Source organism: Camelus ferus, chromosome 2 (genome assembly GCF_009834535.1).
Source record: "Camelus ferus isolate YT-003-E chromosome 2, BCGSAC_Cfer_1.0, whole genome shotgun sequence".
Lineage (NCBI taxonomy): Eukaryota > Metazoa > Chordata > Mammalia > Artiodactyla > Camelidae > Camelus > Camelus ferus.
The window spans coordinates 72355351-72376171 of record NC_045697.1 but is presented as its reverse complement, the minus strand read 5'-3'; the positions used below and the strand labels follow the sequence as shown (position 1 = coordinate 72376171).

Below are 20821 nucleotides of genomic sequence, written 5' to 3'. Positions count from 1 at the left end.
AAAGGAACTTGGGATTTCTCAGAAGAAATTCCAGACTAAAATGATTTTTAAAAGGACCATTCTTAAGTCTATGTATGAAATTGTTCCGATCCCAAAGTTTTTGCTAAACTTCCTTCTTTTGAAAGGACTTCCGGTACCCATGCGTTTGAGATATTTGTTTCCTTCCTTGCTATTTTTATCTACATATGGTATGTAAAATTTCACAACATTAAAGTTTAAATTTTGTTTACTTAATAGCAAACAATCTTTATAAGAACAGTTAGAGGAGTTAACTGTCTACATGATTGGACAGTTAACATTACATTCTGACCTCTGCTATTGGTCTGAATATGTATCTTTATACTTGCTAGGTTATAAAGACTCTTTGAGGGTGATTTTTGCCTCAAAATTTCTGATAAAGCACTTAGCTCTCCTTGATTCCTGCCTCATGCCCTCATCTCTTCCAGCTCCCAAGGTGGTAGTAGCTTGTTACTCAGTATAGGTTTAAGAGGCAAAGGCTGTCTTTATAGTGCTAATTCCCATGGTGATACAAGTAAAAGTTTCGAAAGGAATGGACTCTTGAATAAAATACAACGAATTAATGGAATGAACTTTTAAGTTTCCCTCAAAGTGATGAGAGGAAATACATCTGTCCTTCTATCATTATGACTTTGTGTGATGTTGCAAGATAGATGGCAGAGATTGGGATAACAAATTGTGGAATGTGGTGGTAATTATCGTACTTAAAGATGAAATCTGTGAACTTGGTCTTAACCATAGTAATCATCCAAGTTAAATTTTGGCAAGCACTTGGCAGAACGATGAAACTTGGACAAACTAGACAAGATTATTGAGGGAGTTACACTTCGATAGCAGAATTGATTAAATAGAAACTTTGTTTTCAAAAATACTGACTTCGGTTAAGTTGATCTGATGTGTGAGTAGTGGCCATCATTGACAACGTTTAGCAGAATGCTTAAATAATAGTTACTAGAGATCTTAATTAAGTCTTACTAGAGAGTCATCTAATATGGCTGCTCTGTAGTTTCGTTATTCATAAATAGTTCTGGTATTTATAATTTGTAAGCTCTTTGGAGGCAGATACCATTTCTTACACTTATCTGTCATTCCTCCAGGCCTTTAATGTGTTCTATACCTTGGTTTCCTGTTCTTTGTAGTCTGTGGTTAGTCATTTCACTTCATTGAATGAGGAAGATGTAGAGAATAGAGAAGCAAAAAACAAATATTTAGCAGTGTTCTGGCCAGTGTCTTTCAGCCTTTTCATGTTTTACCTCCCAACAGTCAGTTGTCAAAGATACTGTGTCCCGTAATGATCAAAGATCCTCCTCAAAATAAACTGTAAGCTTTCTCTTTTGAGTCCCATGTAAAGAATTGTTTAACTCATTACTATTTAATCATGTACCTCCAGATGAGAACACTCACTGACTTAAGCTTTACCTGTTGGTTGCCTTTTAGAGAAATTTGTTTGACTCCTTTTCCACTGGGTCTATTTAGGCTTTTAAAGGGAAAGGAGAAATACATTTCCCAGTGGGAGAAGGCCTGGATTCTCACACTAGCCAGGTGTGCGGGAGGTTTCAAGAGAAGCAATTCAGAGGAATGGCAAAGAAATGTCTTTAACTTTTTTTAATGGGCAGTACAGTTTTTAGCATTGTACCCTAGTTATGTATCTTTGATCCATCTTAGTGTCCTTTCAAGGTAAGTGGACCCTTTAGCAACTGCTAGTATTTGCCAGCCTCCCCTGCCAGCCAACTATTTTCTTATTTCAGTGGTCTTAAAATTGGCAAAGAACCCACTTGAATAACACTTTTCTCCTTGGTGGGGAGGTATGGTCAACAGAGTACAAAGATTCTATTGGTGCCATAAGTGAACTCTTCTTTCTGATCCTTGTCACTGTTCCTCTTTACTAAGAAACAAAGAACTAACAATTTCAGTTCTTCATATAATTTTATAAATTTTGTCCCTAAAGCCTGTGAAACTTTTAGGCTCTAAAGTCATTTTATGAGGTGAAAACCAAAGATGGTTGTAAGGGTAATAAAATGATCAGTGTTTTAAGATCTTGTTTCATCCTCAGTGACTTAGTTCTTTTTCTTCTCTCACCAGAATTACTGCTATAAATATCCTAATGTAGTTATCTACTCATCTGTCCTTTATAGTACAGATTTCTACAATAAGGAGGGTCTGTGACACCCCATAAATTAAGTAAAATTTTGTGTGGGCTTGTGTGTTTGGGAGATAGAGAGTCAGTATTTAATCAGATTCTTAGAAGTCTTTGTCCTTGTCACAAATGTTAAGAGCCAGTGTTCTGAATGATACTTTCTTTTTTACACCATTTAAAATTTTAGAACCTGTAAAACAATGCTATACAAAAGCTCAATGACTTCCCATTGCCTTGGGACAGTCTTTGACATAATGTTCAAAGCTCTCAAAAAGATACACCCCTGATAAACCTTTCTAGCCACATCTGCTACTCCCTTATGTGTACCCTGTTGTGTCTCTGGTATACCAAACTACAAGCAAGTTTTTTACAACCTGTTTTCTTTTCACACGCCTGGTTTTGAATTAGTTTTTCTACCTAGATTGCCTATCCCTCCATCAAGATCCAGCTTGAATGTCACTGTTAAATGCAGGTGCAAGGTTAGCCATAACCTTTTCAGGGTTCACGAAACATTTGAATGCCTTTATTTTAAGCACATAGGTTGTTGAAACACAATTTCTTTTTCTATGTGTCTGCTTTCTATTAGCTCAGTCTATTGGGGGAAGCATTCATGTTCTATTTTGGTATTTTCAGACCTGGCATACTTGACACCAAAAAGGCAGTCTTCATGTAAATGAATAAATGTTTTGATGGTGAAACGAGCTAATATTACACTTTTTATTTTAGAAATGAATTTAAATTAATCTCTTCTGTGATTGAAAGTTTAACTCTTTACTAGGTAGGACCCATGAGTTCTCCCTGCTTCCTCTAGTTTGATTTTGAGGCTTTGCTTCATTTATATTTCTTACATGTTTTTAGCAAGACTGAAGCAGTACATTGTGTTTTCATGGAATAAAATGTGTATAATTGTTAATGGGGCCCAGGTAGCACTCCACCTAGAGTGAATCTCTCCTCACTCTGTTTTTGCAGCCCCCCCCCCCCCCCCGGATTAGAAGAAGACTGGAGTAGTTAACAATCAAAGCAATAACTGTAGGAATTAGAGCAAGCTAAAACCGTGGTAACAGAAATTGCATGTCTGTATGCCAAGTCAATTCTTTATGTCTGCTGCCCAGTGTGGCCTCTTTTTCTTTGGATTCACCAAGCAACTTTAGGGCATATGCCTGCCAGCAGCTCTGGGTCACATCCTTATAGCTCCTAATGAGAAAAGGAAGAAGTGTCCCTTCCAGCTTCAATTTGAAAAATCCTAGGTAGGGATGGATGGACAAACTGATAAGGTCAGGTTCCAGCTTAGGTTACTCTTTGAACTCACTGAAGCTGAAGGAACAAAATTCTATGATTAGCACTATCTGAGTAACTGTTTAATGGTGGCTGACAGTCACCCAACGCTACAGTCGTACCTTTGGAGTAAGAGAAAAGCATTTCCAAGAAAGAAGAAGAAGGTTTGAGTAGACAAACTGCTGCGTTAGGAGAGCATCTGAGATGACTTACGCTTTTTCTCATTTTTTTTTCCCTGCTGCGATGTTTTTATATCTAATTTGCTATAGGCATAATGTGAGAATTATTTGGCATCTTAGAGATAAGTGCTGTATGATTTAAAAGGTCTGTTTTGATCCTTAAAAGTACTTGTAGGTCACTTTTTGATGTTGACTTTAAAGTAGATTTGGTTACCTAAGTTAATTGCCCAAATACTAGATCTTTGAGTATTACTTCAGAGGTGTCTTAGTCATGGAGAACTTGGAAACTAAGGCATTTAGAAATATCTGAGTGGAATAAGAGCTTGAAATTACGGGAGTAAAGAGCTGAAATTCAGTGCTAACTAGCTGAAATTATACATTCACTCTAAAGGAGTGAAAATGTCATAGTTACCAGTGCAGGAAAACTGATTAAAATATTTAGATTTTTCATAAAATGTGCAACTTTCAAGTAGAATGTTGATATATTCTAGGTCAACTTTATAGATTACTAAACTTATCATTTATTATGAAGTTGTTTTAACATCACTATTGAGTATTTTGTTAGACTAACCGTCATTAATTTTTAATTTTTTACTTAAAAGTAACTGCTAGATATTTTTCTGCAGGCATTTTTACCAGTTAACATACTTAAAACATTAAGTACATCATTTGGGGTAGATTGGTGTAAGAAGTTCATTTTAGTAATAGTTGAATTCACACGCTTACCAGACATTTTTAGGTAGAATCCCATGAAATTGCAGTTTGTGTAGGCCAAAAATGGTCAAGTATTAGTAATTTCATACAGCTTAACCTAATAACATGATTTTTTTAGAATACCATCCACAAATATTCCTTGAACTGCTGACCTTGTACTATTTAATATATAACATACCATGACCATGTAATTGCTAGAAGAGTATGTTATAGACAGCTAAGTGTAAAAATTCATCTCATAAGCAAAAGATTTAAGTGAGTTATGGCTATAGCATGGAACCTATTTATAAAGTGGTTTTGCATTTATTTGTTAATAAACAAATACGCAAATAGTGCCTATCCAGGAAATCTTGCCTTCAAGATGAGTTGTCTGCTTGCTGAGTACCTAATAACATTATATGCCAGTTAGAGTGCTAGGGTACTTTGTCTCATTCATTCTCTCAAAACTTCTGTAAAAATAGGCATTCCTGTTTTAGAGATGAGGAAACACGCCAGTGAAATTGTGGGTCTAAATTGGATTAAAAATGAGACTCCAAACTAACGATCATATTGAGGGATGTGCATGTTCAAAATCCTTATTTCATGATGCTGTATATGAGCTGCATGTGTAATTTTGTGTTTGGGTTCTTAATAGCATTTTTGAAAATTCAGATCTTTATTGTTCTATGGGAAAGAGGGGAGGGTGGTTTGGAACAAGTTAAGTTTTACCTTAAAATAGATTTTTGTGAACCCATATGTTTCTTAAGAGGAATTAGGCTGCGTAAGTTAGCTTCCGGTTTATCTTTTTTTGGTGGGCGAGTTAAGCAACAGAACTTATGTTTTGGAACGTGGGAAAATTCTCTTCATATCAGTTAGACTGTGTTTGATTCTTACCTATAATAAAGTATATACCTTGATGGTGTTAAAGTAGCTTGCCATTGTAATAAAGTGGCTGATCAAGGAATGCAAATAAATGCTTTATGAGAGTTGATCTAGCCTATGAAAGTCACTTGGATAGTTGATTAGTTCAGGTTGCCAGTATAATTCCTCTTTTTTATGAAAAACCTATGATTCAGTTCTGATATATTTGGTATTTTGGAAGTTTTTTTTGTTTTTTGTTTTTAGTTTTTTTTTTTTTTAAGCTGTGCATACTTTCTTTTAACTAGTTGCTTGACTCAAGAATAAGAGCTTCTGTAATTGCTACTATCAGAATCTCAAAGTGTTTGGAATGAATTTTCTCCCATTCTTAATTTTACATATGAGGGTGTATTTGCATAGGCAAGCATAAAGATCTGATCTGATCTTCCATCATCTTAAGATTGTGAATCCTGGGGTCTCTGGCTGCCTTGATAATCTTATAAGCAGTTGTAGTTTCAGTTTCAGAAGCAAATTGACAAAGTGTATATTAAAGCAGTTCTTTTTTCCCATTTTATTTTTGAAATATAATTGGTATATAATGTAATAAATGTACAACATAATAATTTGATATATGTATAGTTTAAAATGTTTACCCCAAGGACTTCTACATTGATTTTTTTTCTTTAATGTCGTAAATTTAGACTGAACAGTTTGCTGTTTTCTGAAGTGCATTATTTAAAGTGAATATTTGCTCTAGTTGTCTTCCTGCAATGTTATGTAATCCCTGCCTTTTTCTTAGAAAACCATTATTATCTCAAGTGTCTATAAACCTCTATACTATAGGTATTTATATATAGGTATATATAAATAAAGCTGTATCATTTTAAATTTTTAAAAAACTTGCAAAGAAGCAGTGTTATTTTCTAACTATATTATCCATATGGGTTTTGCACAAGTTGTGGAAGGACTAAAATACTTACTTGTTGGAAATACAAGGTCAGATGGAATTGTAGAAAATACATGTTTAGCTAAGAGCAAACTTCTACCTAAAGAGGTAGGTTTTTCTAGAATTTTACTCAGTGTTGAGTAAAAGACAAGACTGAGTTGAGGGGATAAAGAGAACAAACCAAAATGGGTACTCACTTAGCCTCATGATAGATTTTTTTAAGTGGAAAATGAGGTTAGTGGGTGGCAGTGTGGTTAGAAAGAACAGAGTATTTAAGTTGGTAGAAGCAAGGGCCTGTGAGGTGGTCTGAAAGTTCAGCAAATAACGTGAATGTTAAGAACTGCCCTAAGTTCTTATGGTAGGAAAATATTTGATTGTAACTTTCTCATTTTTTAAGAGGACAGTTTTTGTCTTTATTTTGAGGTGGACAGGCGCACTTTGAAGATAGATGTTGAGGGTTTGGTTCCAGACCACCAACATAAAGCGAATATCACAATAAACCAAGTCACTTTTTTCAGGGGAGGAGGGGTTATTCCCAGTGCCTATAAAAGTTATGTTTACTGTAGTCTAAAAGTACCTACCTTAATTTAAAAATACTTGTTTAAAAAAAAAAAACACAAATCATCTGAACCTTCAGCAGGTTGTAACCTTTTTGCTGGTGGAGGGTTTGAAATATTGTAAGAATAAACAATAAGATTAAAAGGCACAAAGTGAACAAATGCTGTTAGAAAAACAGTGCCCATAGACCTGCTGGATACAGGGTTGCCACAAACCTTCAATTTGTTTGGGGGGAAAAAAACCTTCCCTTCCACCCAAACACAGTGGCCATGAAGCACAATAAAACAAGGTATGCTTATAATAAAAGTTCCTATCAGTGTGTCTTTTAGGAACCCCTAGCCAAGGTTATTGTCTTGGTATGTGTCCATAAAATAAGTATCCCTGTTATCTCCTGGGAACTGGACTAGGGTGACTTACGTTTTCTTTCCTAATAGAAGGTATTGTTAATGTGAACTGTGATATGTTCCTTAAAGAATGGTGTAAAAATAACTGGAAGCAGATGACTCTCCTGCTTGTGTTTTCTATTATGTTTACATGACCCAGCATTTTCTATCTTGGTGTAGGAACTTAGTGATTTGGCCCGTGACCCTCCAGCACAATGTTCTGCAGGTCCAGTTGGGGATGATAGTAAGTAATTTTCGAGTTGATTTTTATGGCTAGTTTCAAAAAAGCTTGTGCATTTTTAGATAACAAGAGTGTTTTCTTTTTCTAGTGTTTCATTGGCAAGCCACAATTATGGGACCTGTAAGTACTGAAAATTAAGTTTTTGCTTTTAATTAAAAATGTAACATTGATCTAGTTAGTAATCTTTAAGTCTTTAGCTTTATTTTATTGCATTGTAATTCTGTTTTGGATATGCCATAGTTGTACTGCTTTTGAAAGAAACAACTAGTCATTTGTTCAATATACTATAAGTGTATGTCCCTGTGTCCAGGTTCTAGTGTATAGCATTTCTATGACCTATCAAATATCCCTTGTAATCTGATTTTCATTCATAGCAGTGTAAAGCATTGTCACAGAGCTTCCTGATTTATAGAGCCCATTAATTTTCTGGCTGTACCATGGTGTTAAACGAATAGAGTAAGATCTTTGAGTAACTGCCAAAAATCTAGCTTAATTGTATTATTTTGATGTTTGATTTGTTTTTAAAAGACCTTTAGTTTCATACAAAATGTGAATATTTTTAGGTAGAAAGTGATATTTTGAATACAGCAAAATTCCTTTTTATCCTGGGTAGATAAGAAACTGTATATGCTGGATAATTGAATAATCAGAATTATGGATACCATCTAAGAATTTCACAGAATTAGATCGCAGTAAAACATCCTGGGGTAAGACTATATCTTGCACAATACTTAACTTCTTTTGACTTGGAAGGCAGTTAAGGGTTTCTGTTTCAAATTGTGTGTGTGTGTATTACTGAATTTTCTGCGCCCCCCCCCCCCCCCGTATTTTAATCTCAACATAAATGGCAGTAATATATTAGGTGAGATAATGGTCACTAAGTAACTATTTATAATTCTAAAAGAAGAAATGCCCTTGGAAAAAAAAGCCAGTGGATGGGCTGAATCAGTAAGTGGTTTATTCAGGAGTTCTTACGGTAAATCTAATGAGATTTGAGATGTGTCTGGAATTATCCTAATAAAAACTATAGAGTCAGGATTGTTCTCCCATTATCTCGAGGTCTGTTTTTGCTGTTTTAAGTGCTTCCTTTTCTCTAATTTGTTGACAAAAAAGTGATTTTTTTTCTTTAAATACACATGATTTAAGTAACTGTTGGCTTACTCAGTTTGGCCCACCAATGTTTTAAAAGTTGACAGTCTGCCTAAAAACCCTCTGACTAGGCCCTCATTCCACAGTTGGCTTCGGATGGCGTAGCAGCTACCTCCCTATTCAGATGAAGTGTGTGTCTGCTACAGTTGCTGCCAGGTCCACTTAGGCACTTGAATTTCCAGCTTCTAGAATTTTCCCATTATAGATCACCAATTTTCAGAGCAAATAGTTCAGTAAACTGCCTTATATCTGTACCAAATGAAGTTCATCTTTGATTCAAAGAGTGCTTTAAGGTAGTCTCATAAAAATTAGTTGTCAGTACTAATAAAGCACAAAAGAGTTGGTAATCACAACTTCTAATTGGATGGTGTACGTAGTAAAACCAACTGTTAAACCAGTGTGGTGTTTCTCTGCTTGACTTTTGAGACTTTACTTACTTAATTCCTTTCCAAAAGGTAAGGAATACACCAGTAGTAAATTAAAGTGAAGTATAAAAGAAGAATTTATAGTAGTAATTTTCCAGAGAATAGAAGACAGATTGCTTATCCTGACAAATGTTTTAGCTGTTTACTTGATTTGCTTTTATTTTCAGGAAACATTTTTCATTAATTTTATATATATTTTATATTATGGCTCCTCTTTGCTAAACTTTTTTCAGCGCCCTTTCGAATATAAAGGAATAGTAGTTTTCTGCTTAAAACAAATAATTTGATTTTCATAACAACAAAAGCAAAAAATATATTTATGCCATAACTGTATAGTTTTTCCTTAGTAACATTATTCTCTGAAATGTACTTGTTTTTGAAGGAAGTTAATTCTTACTGTTAGGTAACTTCAGGAATGAGTCAAAAATTATAAAAACTCACCCAAAATGCATATTTTATTTGTGTTCTTCATAAATAAAACCTAAATTTATATGCCAGCCTGTAAACAGTTATTTTTACTATGAGGTGTATCAGTGAAACAGTGTTGTTTTGATTTTTGACTGCATCTTTGTGACAAAACATTACAGTTTGATTAGATAATATTTTGTTGGTATGCCTACCCTAAGTGGCATGCAGATGTGACCCAAAACAGTAGGGCTGGTGGCAGCATAACATTCCATAAATTGCAGATTTGCTAGAAGAACAGATGTTAAACAAAATGACTTTGGCTTTGGAGTACTTCTTAGGTCAGAGTGATGGCAGTGTCACAGAACTAAAGATTTCTGTTCAAGGAGTGGAGCATCATCTAATTTAGGTTTCAGTAGAGAGTTACTATTGGAATTTGGTGGATTATAGTCAGGAAATGCTCTTGCTCATTGAACAAAAACGTTTGGTTCTTAAAACCTGTGTGCTGGCGTATTCTCTCTGAAGGTAAGATACTTTGGAAGCACAAATACTGATAAAAAACAATCTTTGAAAGAATTGACGGAGCATTGTGCTAGTTATGTGGTTTTTAAACTTTGGCTGGTTTATTTGTACTATGTTAGGGAAATTTCCACAGAGAATTGATGCAGTGAGGAGAAACTAACTTCCTTATCTGTTGTTTCTGATATTCACGTGCTTCTTTAATTGGAAATAGAGCTGGCAGAGAACTGTTGAAATTATTTTGAGAACGACACTAACTTCCACCTAGACTGTGATAGAGCTGTAGAGAAAGTACTGTATCTGTGAATAATGTAACCTTTGGCAGCCTGAGCAGAATCAGCTACAAAAACCATCTGGATTAAAATAATTGGTCCATGAGAATTGTTTTATTGGTCCATAAGGGTTAACTTTTTCAATTTATGTTAAGTGTATTATTTTCCTCCTGCTAAGACTAATGATACATGAAAACTCCTCCTTAACACCTTATTCTTTAAGGAGCTTGATAATGTAGTGTAAGAGGGAAATTAAGTGAATGAGTTAAAATTATGTTGGATAATAGTAACTACAGAACGAGGTATATAAAGAGGGGGAGGGTGCAGCCAGCATTTTGGACTAAAGGGAAGGCTGTTACTTATTTTTTTAAAGACACTTAAGCTTAAGGTGGACCTAACTAGGGTCCTGCAGATAAGAATATTCCAGGTAAGGGAAAGTAATAGTAGTAGAAAAGGGAGATGTGAAATATACTTACTTTATATTCAGTAAAGGGTATTTCTGGAGAAGAGGTGAAAAACGAGACTAACTCAATTGGTGGGAACCAGATCATAAAGCACAGGAGTTTGAACTTTATCTTGAAAGCTGTGCTAGATTTCAAGATGGAGAGTAACTTGTATCTTGAAAAGATCACTTTAGCATTATGGTGAGACATAAATTGGAGGGAAAAGCCCAAGAAGGCAAGAATACCAGTAGTAAGCCATTGCCATGAAATAGACAAAAGATAGTAAGATCTTGAACTAATAAGGCAGTGGGCATAAAGGAGAGGAATCTGCTTCAGGAGACTTGAAGGATCCTTGAGATTTGATAACTACCTGTGAGGAGATGGGAATCAGTGATAAATCCTGATTTGTGGCTTTACTATTTACTATTTACTACTATTTAGACACATGAGACATCCAAGTAGAAATATTCAATAGCTATTTGAATATATAAAGTTCTGGAGTAAATAATCCTATTTACTACTATTTAGACACATGAGACATCCAAGTAGAAATACTCAATAGCTATTTGAATATAAGTCCTGGAGTAAATAACTGCACCAGAGATAGATTCCTGAATTACCAAAATAAGTGTGAGACAGGAGATAGAAGCAGAAGATGGATCTGTAGGAATACCAATATATTATGGTTGCCTTAGGGAAAGAGTACAGACACTAGAGAGGAGCAGTACAGACACCCTGATTGGAGCAAAACCAGGGTAGGTTTCTAAAGAAGAGATCCAATATGTACTTCATATTTCTAAGATTGGGTCAATTCGCTGATCAGAGTATTCATTTTTGTTCTCCTTGGTGTATTTGCTGTCAATTTATGGTAAGTTCAACATAGAACCTTAGTTTTTTCAGATGGCACAGTTTGGTTACCTCCAGATAGTGTATGGTTTTTACCAGTTTGTCCTCTTTGATTTTAATGTTTATTTGTAACACTGAAATATTTTTATTCTGTAAGGTTTTATGAACAAATGAAATTTGCCTTTGCCTAAATCTTATTAGACTGCCTTTGAGTAGCAGTCAGATAGAGTGCTTGAGTGCTTGATTGTATGAAACTTATGAAAGCTTAAACAACTTTTGAAATTGGGTTTAATTAAAACTTTTAATGTTTAGCATCACCCTTAAATTGTTAACTGTACTGAGTACAAACATATGGCTTCAGTATTGGCCTGTTTTATAAAAGAGTGCTGTTCGAAGCATCTATTTACAGTTAATGTAGCTGTATTATTTAACAAAGATATGTTAATCAAATAAATTTAGATCCAGTTCTGGTGCCTTGCTTTGATTTGTTTTTCTATACTTCTCAGATGCTCTTCTGTAGACAAAGTTTTTTAAATTAAAAATTTGTAGACAGTGAAAAGGAGGGGCTTGGGAGTAGGAACGACTTACTTAATAGCTTTTTAATTTAATTGTTGCATGTTTCTTTGAACTTGGTTATCAGTAAATTGACCTTTCTCCTTTAAACCCCAGGTATAATACCTTGTTTTCTTACCTATAACATTTCATTGCATGTCTCTTTACGAGACTGTAAGCTCATCGACAAAAGAAATTGTTCTGTGTCCCTTGTACTTACTTAGGAAATAGAATGAAGTTAGATTAATTCAACTAATGTTTAATATTTGAGAGAGCTGGGGATTAAATGAGCTATATTAAAGTGCCAGACCTGTAGAGATTATTTTTCTGACGTCCAGAGTGGTCATAGTAAAAAGCCCATATTGGCGCTGTATACATGCTTACTCTCTAATGAAGAAAAATGGGTGTTGGTAGTAACTCAGTTAATGCAAATTTTCAAACACATCTTCAGGTTGATTTGCATATCTGGAGGCAATCAGTCAATTCCATATAATTTTCTAAACTTTCACCTTAAAATCCTTGACTAGGTCACCATCTTTCATTATTTAATGGTGTTGATAAGGCCTGGGTTTGAATCTTGGTTCTATCTTATACAATTGTATATTTGACTAAATTACTTTAAGTCCCATTTTACTCACTTGGAAAATTAGAACAATGATATCTTTTTCCTAGTATTGGTTAAATTAAATGTAAAGTCCTGGCAAGTTTCTCCCAAATGTTACTTCATACTAACATTGTATAATACTCATTTACTAAGGAGTTCTTCATGCCCATAATGAGCAAAACGGCTAAAGAGAAAAAGTACTGCTGTAACTTGAACTTTTATATTTTCTGTTGAAATGGACAAAACAAACATTCCACAGTTTTCCAAATCTGGTAATCCTATGTATTGATTTGCTGTGGAGAATTCAGTAGTATGCTTTTGAAGAAAAAACTTGTCATGGTTTTAAATGAGGACTTTGAGGAGCCAAAATTGGAACTACATTTTCTTTTAACACCTGTTTTGTTTCTGTTGTATTTCTATTGAAGGGAGTTGTATTACCTATAATAGCTAACTTTTTGATTTGTCAGTGACCAGAATAGCCTGTTGTACAAAACCATTGTGTGTGTGTTGTGTGTGTCTATCATTAGAAGAAATATTACATAAATGTAAGATTTTGTTTTCAAATTATAGTTTAATACATAATACTGTATGTAGACTATATTGCTAAGTATACTTAGTGAGAATCGGGATCCTAGAACCTTGTGTTCTAGATTTTTTTTTTCCTAAAATTCTTTGGTGACTTATGTAAAATAGGATCTAAGTAAATTAGAGTTATTCTATGGTAAATACTGTGTTTTTTTCATTAATATGAACTTTACTGTGGAATAGCTTAGACTCTTCCATGTAAATAGGTAATTTTGTCTTGTATTAGAGAAATGCTTAGAAAATAGAAATGAATCACTTAGCAATAATATTTTAAATAGCAAAGTTAAGCATATTTTTCTTTTTCACAGAATGACAGCCCATATCAAGGCGGTGTATTCTTTTTGACAATTCATTTTCCTACAGACTACCCCTTCAAACCACCTAAGGCAAGTGACCTGTTAATTTAGATTTGTTTTATTTCAGAGGGATAGAACATTCTTAGAAATTAGGATTCTGCGTAAGTTAAGGCTAAATTGGCATGAATGTATAGTGATAAGAAAAAGTGAGGCTAAATAACAAAATACATATATTGAATTGAGTCACTGATATTGAATGCTGACTCTTAACCTTTAAAAAGACCAGCTAAACCTAGATTTGAACTTCATAAATGGAGATAAGAAGTGCTTTATCCTTAGTATTGCAAGTTTCAAATATACCATGTGGAAGCTTTTTTTTTTTTTTTTTTTTTTCCTTTTTTTGGGCTTATACAGATTTGGATTATTAACCCTAGTGTCTTACATTAGTAGGCTTCCAAATATTCAACTTCAGTATGCATTTTCACATGTTACTGCAAATTATACCATATTTGTGTTGCGTTTAGACAGACTGTAATATATTTTGGGCTTTGAGTTTGCACACAGTAAATTTATCAAAACTTAGTTGCTTAATGCACTGGGGTGACTGGCTTATAGGTATTAAAAGCATATGGGCCTTGATTTTTCAGAGCCGTTAAGGTAAATTTAACCTACATGAATGAGTGTGGATGATAGCATGTATAGAACGTCCGCACTTGACTAAAAATGTCTTCAGTTATGTTGTAGGTGCAATATGACAAGGACTTTAGATGAAATACCTTTGTGATACTCAGATTTATGTTTTATGTACGGTGGAAATGCAAACTCAAACACACGTCTGCAACTTGATACCTTAAATGAACTGGTCTTGGTCTGTACATTTTGGTTTACATTCAGAAGTTCCTTATTTTTTAGTGAATGTTAAGTATGTTTCAAATTGCTATTTAAAGTTAACCTTTAGAACAACACACCATATTATTGATAATGAACTTTTTTTGCCACAGCGTTGTATTTTCCGTTTTAGTTAAAAAGAGGGAGCCCCTATGGGATCTTGTTTGGAATATAAAAACTAGTTTCTGTAATATTTGGTCCTTTTATGTGTATGAATTACATTGTAGCCATTTTATTTTTTGTAATTGTGGTAATATTTTAAGCCTTGCTAAAGTCTTCTGCCAAAGTTATCCTAGGATGCTTGTTTTTATTTGGGAAAAATACATAAAGTTGTTTTTATTTATTTTAGGTTGCATTTACAACAAGAATTTATCATCCAAATATTAACAGTAATGGCAGCATTTGTCTTGATATTCTAAGATCACAGTGGTCTCCTGCTTTAACTATTTCTAAAGGTAAAACTTTGAAGAGAAAGTCTTGAGCTGCTCTAATTTTCTAATAGTTATAAAAGAGTTTAATTTTTGAGCCTACTTATCTGAGTATTTTTATAATGCCAACTTTTTGATGAAGGTGGGAAAAGGAATAAAAAGTTAACATCATTTTTGCTCTTTTAGCAAATATTGATTAAAGAGATTTTGTAGAGAGAAATTAACATTCAAATTAGAGTGGGGGGCATTATTTGCAAATAACAATAGCAGTTTATTTCAACAGATTTCTGTAGTATTTTACAGTACCAAGCCACTTGCACAGATCACTCACTTGTTGCCTTTTAACTAAAATGTATACCTTAAGTTAATAGAACTTTTAAACTTGAGGTTTCTTACAGGAAGATTCTGGTTTTGCTTTCCTGTGTTTATTTTTTAGATTTAAAAAAACCTTAAAAAAAAAACTTCAGTTATGTGTTACGTGATCATGATGGGTTCCTTGTTCATGTCTAATAAGTCTAAAATTCATAGTGTTGGTAAAGTTCTCTAGATCAGTTCTGCTCCTTTATTTTAATAGGGATCCATTATTGTGACATCCCTAATAGGTTGTCCATTCTCCATGTCGGTATCTTGGAGATGGAGTGTCTCTCCATCTCTTTCTCTTTTGAATGACTCTCGTGGCTTTTATGTCACTTTGACCTCATAAATAAAATCACTTACCACAAAACTACTTAATGGGAAAGGAGTCTGACTTTTTTTTTTCTTTTTATGAGTTATATAGTCAGTTTACAATATTGTGTCAATTCCCAGTGTAGAGCACAATTTTTCAGTTAAACATGAACATACTTAAATTCAATGTCGCACTCTTTTTCGCTGTGATCTACCACAAGATACAAGATCTTGTATATATTTCCCTGTGCTATACAGTGTAATCTTGTTTGTCTATTCTACATATGCCTGTCAGTATCTACAGATTTCGAACTTGCAGTCTGTCCCTTCCCACCCCCCCCACCCTACCCCCTGGCAACCACAAGTTTGTATTCTATGTCTGTGAGTCTGTTTCTATTTTGTTATGTTCATTTTTTTTAGATTCCACATATGAGCGATCTCATATGGTATTTTTCTTTCTCTTTCTGGCTTACTTCACTTAGAATGGGAGTCTAACTTTAAATTAATTTTCAGTTTTTGATATTGGCTTAGCATTCCTTAGATACACAAAATTAGTTTTTAATGTTGCGAATTATGACAGTGTTTGAGATATTTGAGGATAGCAGCTAACTCCAGGCATTCTTATTTTCTAGCTGAATACTTCCCCAAACTGTTTCTTAAAATAGTTAATAGTGTTTTACAAAGTTTTGTTTTTATGAGTATGATAAATGCAAACTGAAACAGGTTTTTTGTTTTTGTTTTTTATGGCAGGACATCATAAAGCCTTTCATGTGCTTGCATGCATTTGAATCTCCTTCCTTTAAGGGGACTGTGTAGTGTTCCCAATATTTTATTTGATTGGAAACAATTTTGGGGGAGAAAGAAAAACAATTTGGATGAATGGTATTAAGAATGCCATAATACTAGGTTCCAAGTATTTTCTACCATCGTTGGGAATGCACTGTAATACTGAACACTGTTGTAAATGTAGGTTGACTTTTATATCTGCCCCCCACCCCTGCACTTTGGGTTTAAAATTGTATTTGCTGTAACAGCACTACATTAATATTGTCTTTCCTTATGGTATTGCTTCTTATCTTCATCCAAGGGTTGTGATACCACTTTAAGCTTTTGTATCTTAAACTTGTATAAAACTTTGCAGTGTCTGGCACATAACAGGCATTCAAAATGAATAGATACATGTTCCACGATGACTGGCATCTTTTAAGTTGATGTTTTGATGAAGAGGTCGGGATAAGAGCTATAGTTGAAGGCTTACTTAGTAATAGATCTTAGTGTTTAATTTAACCAGTACTTTTGGGGATATGGTATCTATCTTACAAATTCCAGGGAACAAAACATAGTCGGTGAGGCAGCTGGGAGTTTTTGTGAAACTCCCCTGACAGCAGGACAGGGAATTGATTTTTTTTATCATGCTGAACAGCTAAGAATAATATTGCACAGAACATACAATGTTCCCCAGGTACTCTTATTTAAGGACCACCCCCTTTAGAGTACCCAGAAACTTCACTTGCTCAAGTTCTAATTTAAAAGCTAATATAAACTAATATGGCATTATTTGACTATGGCAGAGCTCCTGAATTTGGCAATATTTTTAAAGCTAGTCAGTCAACTTTATGCCAACAAAGCTCCATTTTTAGTATTCCTTATTTACCAGGAGCTTGTCTCCTATGAAGCAAAATGTCTGTAAAGCTTTGTCTTACGGAGATTAAGATATAAACTAATAAACGTCTTTTGAGGACTTAGATTTATAATAATGCTTTTAGATAATTTTATTTATTCAAATTTCTAATGATGGGTAACAGACCTTTTGTTTTCTTCCAGTTCTTTTATCCATTTGTTCACTGCTATGTGATCCAAACCCAGATGACCCCCTAGTGCCAGAGATTGCACGGATCTATAAAACAGACAGAGATAAGTAAGTATGTAGTAATGAAAGAGTATAAAAAGTGGCTTTTCTTAATGAGTTAGGCTTATTCTCTGTTGTAAGTTGTGGCAATGCCAAGAAGACAATGCTTATTTCTGGTAAGATGATAGTTGAAATGTGCAGAAAGCTAGTTACTGAAATGTGATTTTTTTTTTTTTTAAATACTAGGCTTTGGTTTATGTGACAGTAAATAGCCCCTCTAAAATGTTTCTATTTTTCTAACATGCTCAGTGCTTTGTCACTTTTAAGTTTTGGGGAAGAAAGCTGTTTTTTCTTCACCCAAGTTATGTTTTTTGGAAAAAATACTGGTACTGTTGTAAAAATTTGGTTTAAATTTTTCATGTATGTACCATTTTATATGTACAACTTTATCATTATAACTTTTCGTATGTTATAATTAATGCTAAGTATACTTGTTCAATTAGGTACAATAGGTTAGCAAGAGAGTGGACAGAGAAATACGCTATGTTGTAGGGTAAGAGGAACTGCACTCTACGGTGCGCTTACTTATGGTACTGCCAGCACTTGAGTGCTGCATGCGTTAAGGCACTGTAATAACTAACAAAAGGTAACAGATGTGGCAGTTTTCTGAAAACTGTACATTTAACTGCTTGATCTGTTTAGCGTGAAAGTATACCCAGTAGTCATTATTGCTTGAGAGTATTTTTGCATGGCAAAGCAGTTATATAGCAGTAGTAAGAAGTGGACATTTTAGTATCTTTTTCAAACTACTACAGTATTTAAATTTTAACTTTAAAATTGATATATTTTAAACTTCAATACTATATGGAATGTGGTGACTTAGTTAAAATTTTACCAAGAGATAATTAATTTAAGGGAGAAAAAAACACTTGTAAGCCTAAGCATCTAAACTAAATGTTCATTTACTGACAAGCATGCATTAGTGTCAGCTGTACTTTGTGGGCTCCCTGTATGCTAAGTGAAACCTTTGTTTTAAAGTGCTGGCTTTATGAGAGGTATCCCTTAATGAGGTAACCATGAATTGGTAGAACTTCTATATGTTAAAGTTTAGAAAAGTGATTGAACCATGCTTAGTTTTCAGTTCGAAATGAAGTTAGTTGATATTTTACAGAGTTCAAATTATAAACCAAAACATCTATGCCCTTTGATACTCATTTCTTAAGGTTATCATTACATTTATTGTTTTGGTAAGTAGCTTATGGCATGGTTGTAAATACAGGGAGAAATTGATAGCTTTTATCAATATTAGTGATCTTTCTCAGTAATAATCTTGCTCGAGTGTGAATTACCTGTTGATCTTTTTAAAAGGTGCCCCCAGTTGTACTCCTGGAGTCCTATTCATCGGGTCTTAAGTTGGGCTTGTTAGCACCAGTCACGTTTTAAAAGTAACACGTGGGTTTGATTAATACATATCCATATCACTCATAGCCACCTCTTAAACTGCTGCTCTTTTATCACCTTCCCAAATGAATTAATCTGCCTGTGCCAAAGTCTCAAAGGCATTTTCTCTTCTGGTAATACCCAGGGTCAAGTAACTTCTCAGAGTCCAGGATTCAGATAAAAATGTTTATTAGTTAATTGGTCTGGCTTTAATGGAAATTTCTGGAGATGTACAGAATGTGTGTGTTCTGATACAGATCCATGATGAGTTATAAAAGTTTTTGAATATTAAAATTTGTTGGAATGGATACTAATCGTAGAGTTTCTAATAGAACATTAGCTTAGTGGTAGGGGAGAAAAAAGGTCTTTTTATATATATATATATATATATATATATTTTTTTTTTTTTAGCATCCCCAATCTCAGTGCCATTCTGTTGTGTTTATTAAAACACTACTTTCTGTGTATTAGAACATTGAAGCTTAAGTTTCTCATTTCCTACATTGCTTTGAGTACCAGTGCTTTTTCTTCCTTGTTGGCTTTATTCTAATCACAGCCATTAAAGATGATTCCAAGAGGAGTCTAAAGGTAAAAATTCTTTCCTTCCCTTTATATATTGAGAACTATTTAACTTTTGAAATAATTTCTTTTTTATTTACAGGTACAACAGAATATCTCGGGAATGGACTCAGAAGTATGCCATGTGATGCTACCTTAAAGTCAGAATAACCTGCATTATAGCTGGAATAAACTTTAAATTACTGTTCCTTTTTTGATTTTCTTATCCGGCTGCTCCCCTATCAGACCTCATCTTTTTTAATTTTATTTTTTGTTTACCTCCCTCCATTCATTCACATGCTCATCTGAGAAGACTTAAGTTCTTCCAGCTTTGGACAATAACTGCTTTTAGAAACTGTAAAGTAGTTACAAGAGAACAGTTGCCCAAGATTCAGAATTTTTTAAAAAAATGGAGCATGTGTATTATGTGGCCAATATCTTCACTCTAACTTGGTTATGAGACTAAAACCATTCCTCACTGCTCTAACATGCTGAAGAATCATCTGAGGGGGAGGGAGATGGATGCTCAGTTGTCACATCAAAGGAAGCAGCATTATTCTAGCAGCATCCATTCTTGTTTAAGCCTTCCACTGTTAGAGATTTGAGGTTACATGATATACTTTATGCTCATAACTGATGTGGCTGGAGAATTGGTATTGAATTTATAGCATCAGCAGAACAGAAAATGTGATGTATTTTATGCATGTCAATAAAGGAATGACCTGTTCTTGTTCTACAGAGAATGGAAATTGGAAGTCAAACACCCTTTGTATTCCAAAATAGGGTCTCAAACATTTTGTAATTTTCATTTAAATTGTTAGGAGGCTTGGAGCTATTAGTTAATCTATCTTCCAATACACTGTTTAATATAGCACTGAATAAATGATGCAAGTTGTCAATGGATGAGTGATCAACTAATAGCTCTGCTAGGAATTGATTTATTTTTCTTCAATAAAGTTGCATAAACCAATGAGTTAGCTGCCTGGATTAATCAGTATGGGAAACAATCTTTTGTAAATGCAAAGCTGTTTTTGTATATACTGTTGGGATTTGCTTCATTGTTTGACATCAAATGATGATGTAAAGTTCAAAAGAGTGAATATTTTGCCATGTTCAGTTAAAAGTGCGCAGTCTGTTACAGGTTGACACATTGATTGACCTGATTTATGCAGAATTAATAAGCTATTCAGATAGTGTAGCTTTAGTATGCTGCACATGATACTGGCAGCCCTGGAGTTCATAGGTGGACTTGGGACCCAGCAGTTTTGAAACGTGTATATCGAGTTTAAGAAATTTATTTTCCAGGTGAAACCCCCATCTTAAATTTTTCTTCACCTTGTACACTTGACAGCTGAAAAGACCATAACATGGGAGTAATAATGGGTCAAAATTTACAAAATAAAGTACTGTTTTGGTGTGGGAGTTGTCATGAGGCTGTGTTGAAGTGACTTAACTATGTGGGATATTGAGGTTTTTTTTTTTTTAAGGATTGAGTATCCATTGAAATGGATTTGTTCAGCCATTTACATTAATGAGCATTTAAATGCAACAGATACCATTTCAGGTGACTTAACATGAATGAATAAAAGTCAATGCTATTGGATTATT

The 20821-nt window shown here is 34.1% G+C and overlaps 1 protein-coding gene across 9 annotated transcripts in view; it reads left to right on the top strand.

Annotated features, from left to right (window-relative positions):
- UBE2D3 (ubiquitin conjugating enzyme E2 D3) overlaps nt 1-20821 on the top strand; it is a 27920-nt gene extending 7099 nt beyond the window's left edge. For 3 of the 9 annotated variants that reach the window (XM_032460900.1, XM_032460904.1, XM_032460910.1), the window contains exons 3-9: nt 7228-7291; nt 7377-7408; nt 13397-13474; nt 14622-14727; nt 17191-17284; nt 17719-17768; nt 19317-20821. In XM_032460900.1, the coding sequence (XP_032316791.1) occupies nt 7228-7291; nt 7377-7408; nt 13397-13474; nt 14622-14727; nt 17191-17284; nt 17719-17767 (423 nt within the window). In that variant the 3' untranslated portion in view covers nt 17768; nt 19317-20821. The remainder of the gene's footprint in view (nt 1-7227; nt 7292-7376; nt 7409-13396; nt 13475-14621; nt 14728-17190; nt 17285-17718; nt 17769-19316) is intronic. The other 6 variants (XM_032460892.1, XM_032460883.1, XM_032460879.1 and 3 more) reach the window with 3 other exon arrangements.